The sequence below is a fragment of the Drosophila guanche genome, unplaced genomic scaffold (assembly GCF_900245975.1).
Source record: "Drosophila guanche unplaced genomic scaffold, DGUA_6, whole genome shotgun sequence".
Lineage (NCBI taxonomy): Eukaryota > Metazoa > Arthropoda > Insecta > Diptera > Drosophilidae > Drosophila > Drosophila guanche.
Genome location: NW_022995748.1, coordinates 2,195,755 through 2,211,496, shown reverse-complemented (window position 1 = coordinate 2,211,496; position 15,742 = coordinate 2,195,755). Strand labels below are relative to the sequence as shown.

The 15,742-nt window shown below is 43.5% G+C and overlaps 1 protein-coding gene across 1 annotated transcript; it reads left to right on the top strand.

Moving 5' to 3' along the window:
• Positions 1 to 814: 814 nt before the first annotated feature.
• Positions 815 to 14,016, top strand: LOC117584077. Its single transcript, XM_034272823.1, is given in 5 exon segments — positions 815 to 971; positions 4,675 to 5,411; positions 10,829 to 10,883; positions 10,945 to 11,026; positions 11,090 to 14,016. Coding segments are annotated over 4 exon segments (2,211 nt in total). The 5' UTR covers positions 815 to 971; positions 4,675 to 5,194; the 3' UTR covers positions 12,947 to 14,016.
• The last annotated feature ends 1,726 nt before the right edge of the window (positions 14,017 to 15,742 follow it).

Below are 15,742 nucleotides of genomic sequence, written 5' to 3'. Positions count from 1 at the left end.
GGGAGCGTGTCCCTTCGGATGACAGTACATAAATAAAATAAAATAAAATAAAGGGAATTCATTAAAAGTTTATCACATATAAAACTGGTGAATTTCAACATTTACAAGAACAGTTAAGTCCTTACTTAAGAGTATAAACGAAAACAAATTTAAATTCAAACCAACATGTTATCGGAATATCGATAGGAGTTGAAATCGGAACCTACAAATGGCAGCACCTTTGCGCCAGACTGTGCGCAGGTGCAGGAACGTTACCGTTAAAGGAGCGAGTGAGCCACTCACTTAAGGCATATTATATACTTTTCACAATATTTTGACTTACACTTTGAGTTGACGAACAACAAGAATTTTTTGAGGAGTTTTAGAGGAAACAGCGTCGAATTTAAAAGAGGTACTCTCCGTTCTGATGTTTGATAGAGAAATGAATTATAGTTGAATAGAATTCTTTACTTTTTTGAAGTCTTAGGGACAGCAACTCTAGGATTCTGGGTAGAATCTCTAGGCAGAAATGCATGCATGTGCTCAGGCCATGCAGACGGTTCCAAAGCTTTGGATACAAGATAATCGGGATGGCAACTGATATTTTGTTAGGAGTGAGAAAGGCTGTAGAATTTATTTTCTCTTTTGTTGCGCGCGCTATTTTTCAATCATTTTCAATGTTATCCGTTAACATGGCTCATATAAATGTTTCTCTGTTAATAGCTTACATACATTTACATACTAAACACCAATACCGCAATAAAACAAAATACTGAAATATCCAGCCTAAAATGCAACCGTGCGAAAGTCCAGTTACTTGAATTCGTCGCAGAAAAGTATCCGAATATAGCAGAAAACATAACGAAAAAAAAAAAGAAAAAAATTGAAAAAGCAAAGAGAAAAAGTCAACACACACAGGCAAAGTTCTGTTGGTTAGAAGAGGACGTCGAATTGTGTGCTGTTTTATCCTCGCATCGGGCTCGTGTGTATGTGTGAGTGTGCACGGAGTACATATGTAATAGGGCCATGAAGTTTTATTGAAAACCGGAGCAGAGACAAGGGTAAAGGCAGGAATATCGGGAATCCATTCCGCCCCTTCCGAATGCACCCAAATTGGTATTGAAAACGGGCTGAAGGCAGTGAAAAATGTTTCAAGCGAAATCTGTGCCCATGTGGCCCATGCTGATGGGAGTCACCCATTTGGTAACATGCAGCTGCTGCGGATGAATGCAGCAGGAAAATCACCCACAAGCATCCGTCAAGTAGCAATCAAGAAAATAGGATATGGAGCTAACCTACATTACCAAAAAAAAAATCTCTATGGTGTACCACTAAAAACAAAAACAACGGGCAACGCTCCCGAAATTGCTGTCGTGAAGGTGGAGAGGAGAGGAAGAGTGCGAGAAGCGAAAAAGAAAAGAGGAAAACGTGCCAGTGTGTGCGAGCGTGAGCGTAAAGCCCGTGGGTGTGTGTGAAAGGTGTAAAAAATGTACATTTTGTGAATTGGCCACATAAAAAACGAGTAACGAGTGTAGCGCCAAAGCCAAACGTTATATTTAGCCGCCGCACGCAGAACGCAGCATTATTCGACCTACTAACGACCATATCTCCGTAGTTGTTGTTGCATTCGCATTGCCACTCCAAAATGCACAAAGATCCCGATCTCGGCTTCGACAATAGCTTCAGCCACAAACTAATAATCCCCAGCAAAAGTAAGCACCGCTTTTTGGTTCGTTTAAACACACATGCAAAATCAGGACACATTTTAAATGTAAATAAAATTCACAAAAGCGCTTTTACTTGCACGCTTATCGCCGCCAAGGTATCGATATCCAAGTGAAAGAAAGCTGAAATTGCATTAAATTAGATTTATTTCATTTGTATTTAATTTCATTAAATATTTTCATCATTCTCAAGATAACGGTATCAAAATTTATCTGATAGTTTATTTCTTTTTGCTTAAGAAATTTCTATCGATTGTCCCGATATTAGCTTGTGTGAAATACGTACAAGACGTGTGTAAAGTGTTTGTGTAAATCACGAAAATTCAACATTTATAATTGACTCCCTACGAAATATGATGTTACACAATATTCGACAGTTTTGTTAGCCAATAGCCATTGGTTTGAAATGTATTTGTTAATAGTTTAAAAGTTTAAAAACTGTGATTTGTTTGGTCAGCAACTCAGATCCGTGACTCGCTACTTTAAAATACATGACCCGGCTATCGCTCATCTCTAGCTTCACGGTTTGCAGCAGCGGCACTCTTGCCATAAAGTTACAAAAGCAAAACACGAATTAGATGTAATTAAGTGCATTTAAATTGTATGCCTAACTTGATTTATGTGTGCTGCCGATTCCCTGTGCTGAAGGTGTACGTACCTATATGAGCTCAGTCCCAAAAGTCCCCGTTCGTTCGAAGAATCGCCAAAAGGCAAAGCAGAGCAGAGCGCCAACGGTAGAAAATTATAAGCTCTAGTTTCGGTCTGTTTGTGTTATTCTCCTCTTTATTTAAGCAATTTCGCGTGTGCTGCTGTCAACGTTGGCGTCATCAGAAGGCGGAGTGAGTGCGCGGAAAGAGCGACGGAGACTTCCCATTTGTTATGTCAATAATTAACAGTGTAAAAATAAAAGGCCGAAAGGCTGCAAAAAACTGTGTTCGCCCGAAGGTGTTCCCCAGAGCGCGTCTAAAGTTAAATTATGCTTTGTTCTTTTTGCTGGATCTTCTGCTTTGCATGTTCCCTTCTCCGCCTTGATTCTTTTGCAATTGTATTTGGCAATCACACTGAAAATTGATTTTTTGCCAAATGCGCGAACAATTCTGTGTGTTGCCTTGATGGCAGTCCCCTTGCTATGCCTCTAGCTCCATCTCGTGGTGTCGGGAAGTCCAATTGGACTCCGAGAGGGCAAGCCTTGTCCAATTGCTGCTGCTGCGGCTGGCACGATACTTGTCTCCTCTTTTTGAATTACATTAAATATTTAAAGCATATGCAAATTTGAACAGTGGCCCCTTAAAAAGTATAAAGTACCTGGCTGCGGCCTTAACGCGCTTCTCATTGTAGTTGTTGGTTGCCCGCCCATGACGGGAAAGAGAGACGGCTTTGCTTTCCTCTTTCGGCTTGCGATCCCAAGTTTCATGAACATTTCGTGATTATACAAGAGCCAACTGAATGGAGTCTTTCTACAGCACATATTCAGTATATCACATATAAATGTTTGCTGATCCAGATATGTACTCGTGTCGCCTTAGTTTTCCATCAGCTCATCTCCATCTTGCACCTCTTTGGCCTCCACCCCACCCCGCCCATGCACACTTCCCACTTGTCGAGTTCTTGGCGTGTGGCCGCCTTTAGTGTCGTGTAAATCGTTTGTGTGGCAAGTGCTGCCTTTTTTTTTGTTGAGCGCTGCTCGTGTGTGTGAACTTTTTTTTTGTTACTACTACTACTAATACTACAGGCGTACGAACCCATAGCGGGTTTCCATGTGCTCTGGCAGCGCCTTCAATCTTCCTTCAATTCAAATGCATTTCGATTGCTTTTCGGTTGTATTTGTGAGAACACTCAACTCGTAGCCACGAGAGTGTACCAGAGTGTAGAGAGAACATAGGAAAAGAGGGACTTTTAAACACCATTTTCCTTGATTCCGCTCTATATTTCTGTTCCTCTTTTTTGGCTTCTGTTTCCCACTCGCACGAGAGCGCTCCTAGGCCAACAATCCTAGGCCTGTCTCCCCTCTGGCCCACTTGGCGACACGTGCTCATTATTCCGTTTCGAATGGTACTTCACATTTTGTACTCTTCCCAACTCTTTTCCTTCACACGAGCCGAAACATTCCCTTTGATATGAACAGACTAAGAATTGTTTTTCTTAGGTTTTTCATACACAATAGGCTAAAGTCTGTTTTATAATTCTTTTATATTAATATAACACAAGCCGACACTTTTCATTCAAGCTAAATTCGTTATTTATTCTAATTAAGGCCACTTTATTTATTATGACTAAATGCAGGCCTACATTTTGCACTAAACATTTAAAGCAGAACAGAAACATACATATGTACGTACATAGACATACATATGTACATGTGTAGACTTCCAGAAGGTCACCCCTGGCGTTCTGATAACTATAATAGTTGCTGGCTGGTCGTGTTTGCTGTTTACGTTTGGCAATTAATAACTTGTTGATTGTGGGCGCTTCTCCCTGGCTGAATATACTAATTGGGATGTAGAAACAACGCCTAAGCAATAATATGAGTATTTGATTTATGTAGTCAGTAGACCAGTGAAGGGGAGGGAAGTCAACGATAGATAGTACTACCCTATAAGGTGACTCTGGTAATTAAACTACTTGAAGTTTGCTTCAAAATAAATTAGTAATTGGACTATCCATGATGTCACGTCTTTCTAAGGAAAGCCTGTATGACACTGACGTAAAAATGTACTCTGGAATGGACTAATCGGTTTTATTTGGGGTTCATTAGATGAAATATGTAAAATTGTTGCGGCCTTACAAATGCTTTTAATAACATTTAAAAATTTCAAAACTGATTTGGTGATGTCACACAAGCATAGCGGTTTTTAAACTTCGTGTCGCATCTGGTCACACTGGGACATTGCTTTTAATTTCCATTATTTCTCCTGTGAACGAACGGTTCTACTAACTCCCTGTCTTTTCTCTCTCTCTTGTACTCTTGCAGGCGCTGATAACGGTAACAAGTGGCAATAATCGAGAATAAATTAATACAAAGAAGGGCTTGGCCAGGCGGAAAAGGGAAAAGTAAATATCCGGAAAAGTGAAACAAGTACAGAGCCAGCCAGCCAGTCAAGTGTACAAGCTTGTGGCATATCGAGTTCTGCCACTTCGAAAGCGAGTAGCAGTGCCAGTGCCAGTGAAAGTGTGTTAGTGCGCGAGTTTCCTGAGAAGCCACAACGTCGTCCTCCAAACCAACGACGTCGTCTGCTGCCGCCGCCGCCGCCGCCGCTGCACGCCAGAGCCCACCGACAGGAGCAGGAGCGGGAGCAGCTGCAGGGAACAATCAACGCAGCGGCGGACGCAGCGGCCAGCGACGTCGCAGTAGCAGCAGTAATCCCCACGCCGGCACAACGAAAGCGACCAGCGGCAGCGGTGGAGCTGGCAGCGCCGGCGGAGGCGGTGGCGGCGTCAAGCAGAGCGTCAGTCGCAACAGCAACATCCGGAGCAGCAGCTCCAATAGCACCATGGCCTCAGCCAACCATCGGAGCGGGCGCGCTGGCGGGGCCGTGGCCGGCGCTGGGGACGGCAACGCCATCGTGGGCCTGCAGATCGGCTCAGCGTGGTTTCAGCGCAAAATCAATCTAAGGCCACAGCACCGCGGCGTCCATCTGGTAACCGAGGAGATACTCAGACAGATGCCGGAGCTGGCTCACTTCTCCGTGGGACTATGTCATATGCAGAGTGAGTAGAGTAGAGCAACACATCCCCCAAGCAGTTATTGATGGTTTACCGAGTGCATATGTCAATTAATTGTGAACTACATCTGTAGCTCGTTCCCTCCACATCTCACACTCCCCCTCCATAACGATTTATACTCTTCAGTCTGTCGAGCAGCTGGCTCGGCAATCGAAAAGTTTAACGGCACAGGTCGGGTTCCCACTGTCACTGGTTTTGGCATCACATTTCCTTTGTCCATGCTCCCCCCAAATATCTCTGGGATTGGATTACTCTCGGGGAATCTCGGCACGGCCAAGGCGTCCAAACTTAGTGCAAAGTTCACTTGTTCATACAGCACAATGTGGGGCTTGCATAGCAAATCAGAAGTGTACACCAAAAATAGTAGCTGAAACTTTCATTTCGTTTAAATTGGGAGACCAGAACAGGGTGAGCGAATGGAGGGTATGTTTGGGGCTGCAGCTCATCTATATTACTGGGTAACTGGGTTAAACTACAGTTGGTCATCTATTGCACTCCTTCTGGTCAGTCTCCTTGGAGAGATGCCGAAAATCAGGATTGACATTCGATGGGAATTGCGAAAAGAACGAGTCTATGACTAAACATGGCTAAACTGTGTGGACCAACTGCGTTGACCCACATGGCAAGGAGAGAGAAGTTTTCGCAAATTAAATGGGAGATGTCGTGTTGAGGCTTATTAAGATGCTCGGGGTAGAGATGTGACAAACGGAGAATGGAATGAACGAAACCCCAACAAGGGGTGTACTAAAATAAAGATTGAAGTTAATATCGGATGAGAACTAGTTTTTAAATGTATGTACTTGGAGCAACTAGCAAAGTGGGTTCCTTGGTTGTTTGATCTTTGCATTCCGCAACCGGAATGCATTCGCAATAACCTCTGGATTGCAGTTATCCAAAGTATTTTTTGTTGTTGTGCTCTATTCTCCATGCACACTAATTCTCGTGCGTAATCCTTGCTTTGCACTTCTTCTGACATCCCCCAAAACGCACACGAAACACGAAGCAGTGGCCCTGGATGATGGGGGAGGAATCACGGCAAACTGAGAAGAACCTCCACAGTTGCCTGCCTCTCTGCCTTCGGGGCAGCTTCTTGTTGACAGTGCGTATTACAATGCCAGGACGCGAGTTGGTGCTGCGGCTTCTCTGGCCCTCTTTCTCTCTCTCTCTCTCTATTCATTCGTGGGCAAATAAATAAAATCGTATCATAAAACGGCAGTAGACGCGCGAGGCCAGGGGCGCTGGTTCAGGGGCCGCTGGAAGGCTGAAAGGGAGTTGGAGCTAAAGTTGACTAAAGTGAAAAGCAATCGTCGTCTTCTTCATGTCATGGTCTGTGGCTATGGCGTGTGAATACTCTGGGCGAACCCCTGCCCTTCCCTCTAGATACCCCATTGCCACGTCTCTGCCCCACAAATCGTCTTAGCCAGCACATTGCAGGCAGGCAGGAAGGCAGGTCTTTATTATTCTGTACCCTCTCTTTCTCTCTCTATCTCTCTCTCTGTATCTCTGTTCCGTCTCGTTTTTACGTTCTCTCTTTCGCTTCGCCTTTTGGCCAAATCAAAAGCACGTGTGTCCCTCAATGGCCCCTGTTCAGCGCCTCCCTTCGTTTCTTATTTCTGTAAGATCTCTTGTGCGTGTTTGTTGTCTGGGGTGCTCACTGTAATACGTGTATTGTTTTGTGAACTGTAAGCGGATTCTAATTGAGGTCAAGACATGTTTATTGATTTTCTTAAAAGGACTTCCTAATTAGACACACTTTACTGTGAGGATACTATATGCAAGGGCGGGAAAGGGGAAGGGAAATTAATGTCTCAGACGTTTACTACCATCCAAAAAAATAAATGCAATCTTTTCATTTTCAATCGCGCTTGTTCCTAGCAGAGGCGGAAAAAAGTTAATTTCGAAAAAAAGGAAAAATAATTTCAAAGCAACCTTGCCATAAGCTGTTGTCTTTTACTATTGACCTGAATACTCTACCCTCCCTTTCCGTTTTCTCTGTCTCTGTCGAGCCGCCTTGTCCTCCATTGTTTCTATGGGGAAATGCACAAACAATGGAAGGAAGGGATCGGGGGATGAGGTATGGAGAAGAAGTGCCAGAGAACACACAAATCACAAATACTGAAAATATAAGCCAAAAGTAACGGTAACTTGTTAAACACAAAAAAACGAACGAATAAAAACGAGAAGTAGAAACACAAAACACAAACAAACAAGAAATATGGAAATGTAACGGAATGCGGGGAAATATTATAAAATTATATGTACATACATACATACATATGTCTATATGGATATCCACCAAAGTAGTGTTCGCCTTCCACCTGGATTGGATGGAGAATACATTCTATGTATGTATGTAGTTCCCCGCAGTGACTTGCTTCCTTTTTGGCTTTATTATTGTATTATTAATATTCATATGTGCAGTGTTTGAGGAAATGAAAGGTCGGGTGCCACAGCGGAGCAAATACTTATGGAGTCTCTCACTTGTTTGGCCACACAATGACCGTTCATTTGGATGCATAAATTCGAGCCATTTCGCCATTTCCATGGAGAACAAATAGAAATTGTGTATGCTCCCGTAAGGAAAAACCAACTGGGCTGGTTGCACTCTAGACTTTGGCTTGGTCTTTTATTTAAATCTTATCTTCAGAAAATTTAAACTGGTATGGGGCCGGGCAACTATAATAAGAATGTTCATAATCGCCAGATCATATGCAGATTCATACATACATATGTACGTATGTATTTATGTACATTTACATATGGTATGTGCTTATGTACAATTCAGCTGTGCAACAGCGAAAAGCTGCAAAAGAACAACACGGAAAGAACTCCTTAATTCAAAGAATGTTCTTTGCGGGTGTGGATGTGTGCGTGTGGCGAATAAAGGAACCACACACCAAATAAATCAACAGAAAGTGAAACCAATTTGTGGATTAGAGCAGCAGAGAGGCAGAGAAGAGGTTCCGAATGAAGTAAGGATTTTCGGTGGAGCCTTCAGCATTAGGAACATATTTGTGTGGGCGTCCTCCGCCATTTCGCTTTCTGTTTGGCTACAATTTCGTGACGAAAACGCCAAACGAGAATGAGAACGAGAATGCATAGAGAAAGAACAAACAGACGAAAGCACTCCAAAAGGAGGCAGCTAAAAACGTGCCATGTGTGTGTCATACTTTTGGCTTCCGTTGTGTGCGTTTTGTTCCGTTTCGTTTTGCTCCTTACTGTTCTTCTGTTCTGCCGGTGTTGGTGGCTTGCTTAGCATTATGATTGTTCGCCTATGAACCGCAAATGCTCTGCCACCAACAAATCAATATTATTTATGCAAAAAGCTCTGTACCTGATTTCGCTAGGGTGCAGCAGCACCTGCCACTGGGATTTTGCGTGATTCCTGTTTTGTGACCTCTGCAGGAGGAAAAACAGGAACAGCCCCGGTTCGGGTTGCTGGCCTCAAAAGTTATGGAATTTGAACTAGTTCCGATCAGGAGCAACTCCACTCATCGCTGCGAGCTGCTCCGTGATTCCTACCTCTCGCAAATATGCAGTAAGACGGTTGACGGTCTATCAAGCTAGTATACCCTATTCATGCCCTGAGTACCGTGTATAAACATACATCCATATATATGTACATATGTATGGCTAAATATGAGATTATTGCGGTTGTGTGTGTGTGTGTGGGTACGGTGTGCTTTGTGCTTGTGTTTGCGCCGTCAGAATGTTTGACTTTGTATAATAAAAAGGCCTCTTTAAAAACATTAGCAACTTTTGTAGTGCCTAACCGCCTGCTACATGTGCCCGGAACACAGACAAACCATCCCCTCCTTTGGCACCCAGCCTGTTAACCCCACCCGGAACACACAACCCGACACAGTCGAACAGCCGGCAAAACGATGGCACCTGCTACTTAACGATGTCTTCTCTACACTGAAACAAAACATTGAGGTGCAGAAAATCTGGACCATGTTACAGATTAGCGACTCTCACTCTTTGGAGCAGTAAGGATAAGGAAAAACCACAGATGGGCCAATATTCAGTATTCCGTACGATAAAAAGTCAACCTACTTGAGTATTTTGTTCAGCGCACAAATGTTTATTAGCCTCCGAGCCATGGCTGTGGTCTGCCGTGGGCAAACAGAGCCTCTGTTCTACAGGACCAGGGCTAAATCATATTAGAGGCAAACCTCGACCGACAGTCCGACCACCGCTTACCACCCTTCCGCTTCGTGCCCTGCATTCCGTTTATGGTTTGGTGCAATGGAAAAGAGTGTCACTCGAGCACTATTCCAGGCGGTTGCGCCGTTTAAGCGAAGAATGAATGTCCACGAAGCTCCTGCTCCTGCTTCTACTCTACAATTATGTTTAGGCCATTAACTTATTTAAAGCGATGCGAAGGGGTGATATATGCTGTGATGCGATGGGGAATGGTGTTATCGTAGACATTTATGGATGTTTAGGCAAGGTTTTGAGACCGACTTAGCGTTGGGACTTGTTCCTCTATTCCAATCCCTTTCCGAAACTCTTCTGCAATAATTTTGTACATTTTTTGCTGTCTGAGAAATGTAATGTGGCAATGGGCCATACAATTAGATCTCGGGGACTTGACTAATCTAATTCACTCTCCTTTTGTTTCTATCTTTTATTCATGAATACGCAATTAATTTGGAAAACTTAAGTGTTTTTTGTGTGGCTCTTCTACTGGCTTAAACTATTAAATTTCGACTCTGCTTGACATTTTTGGCTTTGGCAGTTGGCCAATTCCGGCCACGAGTGTAGGCAATTGTTGTTCGATTCCGATTCCAATGTCCACACATGCTCATGTCAGGCTCTACCTGGCCAATACCCCAACATGAGGACGATAAATGTGTCAGAGAAAGTGATTCAAAATAAGACATGGATGGGCTGGGCGTTGGTTACGTAGAGAAGAGGGGACTGCGAGGAATTTATTTAAGGTTTGAAATGATTATAAATTGTTTTGAGAGCTTACAGTCCAGATTACAGTCGAGTGTTGAAAGTAAAACCCAAATCCACGCACAACCACGCAAATGGTAATAAAATCCATTGAAGCTTACACTCAAAAATGAATTCGAAATCCTCACGGCATACGTGATCTTGCCTTGTCATATAATTGATGTGGACTATCCATGAATATCCATTATCATCCCATGACTGACTTTCATTAGCTGGCCTCCCACTGCAGTGGGTCTGTTGCTGTGGGTGCAAGTGTGAGGACTAATTGGCGTTGCAACTCAATTGGAAATGCATTGGGAGCCGAGCCGAGCCGAACCAACGCCTGCCTCGTGCTGGTCTAATAACCAGGAGGCCAATCACTCCACACAGATTATGATTATGATTACGATTAGTCGCACAGCACACACACTAATTGCCTTTGTTTCTCCTCTGCCTTGCAGTTCTTCACACCTCGGCGAGCTTGGCGTTAAACGAAAGCTGGGATCCAGACGTCAGGTGAGTGAAGAGCAAGTTAAAAATCTATAAATGAATATCAAATGACAATCCGCATTTGCAGAGACGATATGGAGATGATGTTGAACAAAATAGTTCCCGAAGGCTTGCCCTACAGACACTCGTGCGAGGGACCCGACGACATGGTGAGTGAATCAGAATCTCGGAAGCCTCACATTAACCTAAAGAACCTCCTTTACTTCTGTTAGCCCGCACACGTGAAGGCCTGCTTTCTGGGCAGCTCACTGACAATCCCCATTACGGACGGCAAGCTGTCGCTGGGCACGTGGCAGGGCGTCTGGCTGTGCGAGCATCGGGACCAGGCCGGCTCCCGCAAGCTGGTGATCACGCTGACTGGCTGCCCGCGCGAGCAGGCCCGCAGCCCGCTGTCACCCGTCTCGCCCATCGCCAGCACGTCCAGTTAGGGGCGGCCTCGCTCCACCCGCGACAGCCGGTAATCGCGGGGGAGCGACAATAATGACATCATTTCGTCGAGGAGGTTGATACTACAAAAGAATTTAGCTAAGGCAACGGCACAGCAGAGGGCAGCGGCTGTCATAGCCGCCGGCCGTGGATTGGGAGGAGGAGCGGGCGCACCACCAAATGTGCCTGGCATCGAGACAAAGACGAGCCGCCTGCTGCTGCGGCAGCAGCTCCACCTCAATCTCAATTTGAATGTGCAAGAGACGTTGCAGGATGGCGTTGATATTGATGATGTTGATGAGGATGTCTGCGATGACGATGAGGCTGAAGCTGAGTACCAACTCAATGAGGAGGAGGAGGAGGAACAGCTTAGCTCAGCTCTCTTAGTCGTCGCCGATAATGGTCAGAGCAGTAGTGGGCGTTGCCATCGGGCTGGTGATAATCTACGAACCGTCACAACAGTGCCTCAACTTAACGAACAACCTACAACTAAGATCACCGCAACCAGAACATCATCGGCAGCATCCAGTTCATCGGCAGCCGCAGCATCAACAGCATTAGCTAAATTCAATCGCATCATTGACTCTACGCTGGAGAGGCCCCAAATGGCGGCAGTGCCAACGTTGCCACAGCTGAGCAGTGCAACGCTGCAGCAGCGCTTCAATTTGGCCTATCCAGAGTTGATTCCCCAACAGCAGCAACAGCATGATGCGATCAGGACGATCAACAGCCTCAAGGGGACACCAAGAGTAGATCGTGGCTCAGGCGCCGTTGCCAGCACTCCATTAACATTTGCAGCACACAAATCGATAGCAACGGCGCAGGAGGAAGAACAGGAAGTAGCAGCAGAATCAGCTGCGGAATCAGGAGAGGAAGATAACGAAGCGGTCGCCCTTCACGACGATGATCATCCCCACCACGACGAGGATAATCAAATGAAACGAAATGATGTGCATTATTTGTTGAAACAGTTAAATAGTTTTAGTGATATAGAAGAAATAGAAATTGTTGATATGAAGCAAAGAAAACAGCGTCCGCCTCCGCGTCCACGTCCACCCATGGCGTCGAGCTCGCTGATAATGATGCCTGCGTCGCCGCCATCACCATCCACGCAGTCCCACAAGCAGGGACAGCGTTTTGCCTCTGGCGGTCATAACTCCAGTACCGCCAGCTCGGTGCGGCTGCAGCAGTTCGACGATTATCTGTTCGAGTCCTGCCACTATCTGGAGACAAACTACTTTGCCGCTACCTATCGCACTGCCATGGTCGAGAGCAGCTCGCACGAGTTTCGGCCCTCGACCAACAGCAGCTCAAACAGCTTTGAGCTGCACGAGATGGAGCCACCCAGTGTCATCTGCAAGGCGGGTGCGCCCCTGGCCACGACTCCGCCGCCCCAGTACCAATACCAGTACCAGGCGGAGTCGCGGCTGACCACCAGTGGCGTGCAGACCGAGCTGACCGTGGAGTCGCTGGCCAAGCTCAGCAACAGCGCCAGCAGCTCGTCCAGCACGCGGGCGCCCCCCTTCTTCAGGTGCTGCTACACGCCCATCGATCGCTGGCGGGAGCGTCGACTGGTGGCGCGCCAGCAGAAGACCTCCGCACCCTCGAAAAACGGGCAGGCGAGCCAGAGCCATCCAGTCTGACACTGGGACACAGGCTCTAGTTCAGAGATTGAGATTCAACATGTGCCTGGCTAATTTATTTTGGTCGCTGTTCTCATTTGCGATATCAACAAGAGATTCCATTTCGAACGACAGTCGTTACACGAGCACCCCAAACCCAATGACAGTCCCAAATCCAATTATTCGCTGGAACGTCATTCCGCTAAACGTAAACAATTATAGTAACAATTTTTTATACGCCAGCAGCCAGCAGACACGAGCCACACACAGATAGACATAAACATATGCACATTTTTGCAACACACGGGAGAATGCATAAAAATCCAAATAAAGGTTTGTTCACATGAATGAAATGTTTAACAGAAAATTCAAAAATTAAGAAAATTATTACTAAATGTTACATGTGAAAACTGTTCAATCGCTTCCCCAAACTTCAGCAAATGCTTCGAAGGATTTTGTAAGTTCTCTGTCAGAGATTTCTTTCAAGTGAACGCAACTTGGGCCGATTTGGGAATGTTTCAGTACACAGATTACAGATTATTGTTACAAGAATTAAGCAAAGCGTAGACGAGAGAGCTTGTATAGTAAAATGATAACTAAAGAAATTGTGAATAATGTTAATTAAAGCAGAAGGAACGCGCACGCTGTACATTTATTTGTGTTTAAACCTGTCTTGTCCGTTTGTCTGTCTATTTTACTCGTAGAGTTATAAACCCCTGGCGTGCGCGTCATAATTGTTGATACATAAACCAAACAAAAGCAATTGTTACATCAATTAGACACAATTTTATTGATTTACACTCTAAGCAACCGACCGAAAATCGTTCTGTTTATGTTTGAACTAGACCTTCGTTTTGGACTCGTAAGCTTATAAGGAATTGTTGTTAACACAAGAGCACAAGAGAAGTAAACCACAAAATGTACGACTAGACACAAAGGATCGCTTAACACTTAACTCGTTTAACCAAGAGCAATATTAGTTTTTAAACCAGTTTGAAAAATGTCAATTTATGTTTGGAGCACGAGTGAATCGAAATATATCATGCGCCTCAGATCACACGATTTAGTTCAATAAATAAATACAACACATAGATTTTTGTTTGGCTCCCTGACTGAGGTGCTGGGTTTTCGGCAGAGTTGAGTTCTTCCAACGGAAAAGTAAGCCCCCTAGGACCCTCGTCTATAAACATACAAAAGTGCGAGCATGTAACCAACCGAATGTTTAAAATACAAAAATAATTTTAAAAAGAGAAATCACAGAAACCGAACAAATGCCTTTTACATGCCCACACCACGTACACTAATGAAAAGTCTCCCGAGAATGGTAAATGATCAAATGAAAATTAATAAGAAATAATAAGAAAGAGGCGTTACTGCTTACATGATGATATGATAGAGATATTCGTAGTGTCTGCGAAACTACAAGCGAAGCTAACAATTTGTTTAGAATATATATCAACCTGTTGATTATGTTAATCATTAACGAACGACATAACAGATATGTTTGTTGGGTCGATGAACCATAACCGCCAGTAAAACGGCCCATTGTTGTATGTTTTATTCGAAGCGCACGAAATGAACTAAACATAAAAGGTTTTATGATAAAACATAAAAGGCGAAGAAAGATGGAGAGAAAAACTAGCTAAAGTGAAAATTTTTGTAAACTTTTTGATATGTGATGATGATTTGGATAAAATTAGAGCCACAAAGGAAAGAAAAGAATTATTACCTTAACATAGCCCTAGATATCTAAACTAATTACAAATGTGTAGCGCAAACGCATGTAAGCAAAGCAAAGCAAAGCAGAGCCAACAGAGCTAAGATGGATGATAATATTGTTATGCAATAAGTAGTCTCGGCCAGCCGAAGCACCAATCAGGGTTCCTTTCGGGATGGGATGGGATGGGATGGTAGAAGATGATTGAAGAATGGTAATGGCAGGTCTATTGATCTGGCCTTGGATGATCCTTGAAAGGAACTATATTAGCAATATATTCATGGCAATTCAATTGTATTAACGACATTGATAAATCTGATGTGTAAGCAAAATAGTGAATGCATGTAGGAGCCTAGTTAAATGGTTAATGAAGATGATGAGAGAGCAACTCAATTCGATCAAATTGAAATGAATACTAAACGTAGTTAAGCGATTAAGTAGTAAATTATCCAATTGTAAATAGGATTTAATTTACACTTTCTTTGAGTTTTGGTTTGTTGAATGTTTTTTGGATGCGATTCGGATACAATTCAGTTTTCTCATTACAAATATAAACAATTTATTAGAATCAAGATTAAAACCACACACAAACACAGACACACACACACACACGAAAAAGCTTTAATTAATTTAATTACAAGACGAAAGAAAAAGAAAACCAAAAGGAATGTAATGTAAGAATAATCAATTTTGATATCATTCCCATTGATAGCGATTTCCATTGTAGATACCTATTGAGCAGCGATAATTAATTATTTCATTAATTAATTAGCTAGCCGTCAGCTGTCAGCTATGTCGTCAATGTCAACGCCTATTGTGAGTTCTAAATATTCGCAACTGATAAAACAATAACGAAGCATAACTAGATATAAATCCAACAAAATAAAATGCAAATAAAAATACCAAACAGAAGCGAACAGGAACTACGAACCGAACACCACGTACATGAATACATAAATACATAAATACATACATTACATACATTACATACATACATAATCCACGACAGAACCACAAACACACAACTCGAATACAAAAGCTTTTATAAAACTATTTAACAACAAAAATATATTATATATATATGTACTATGGAAAATAAT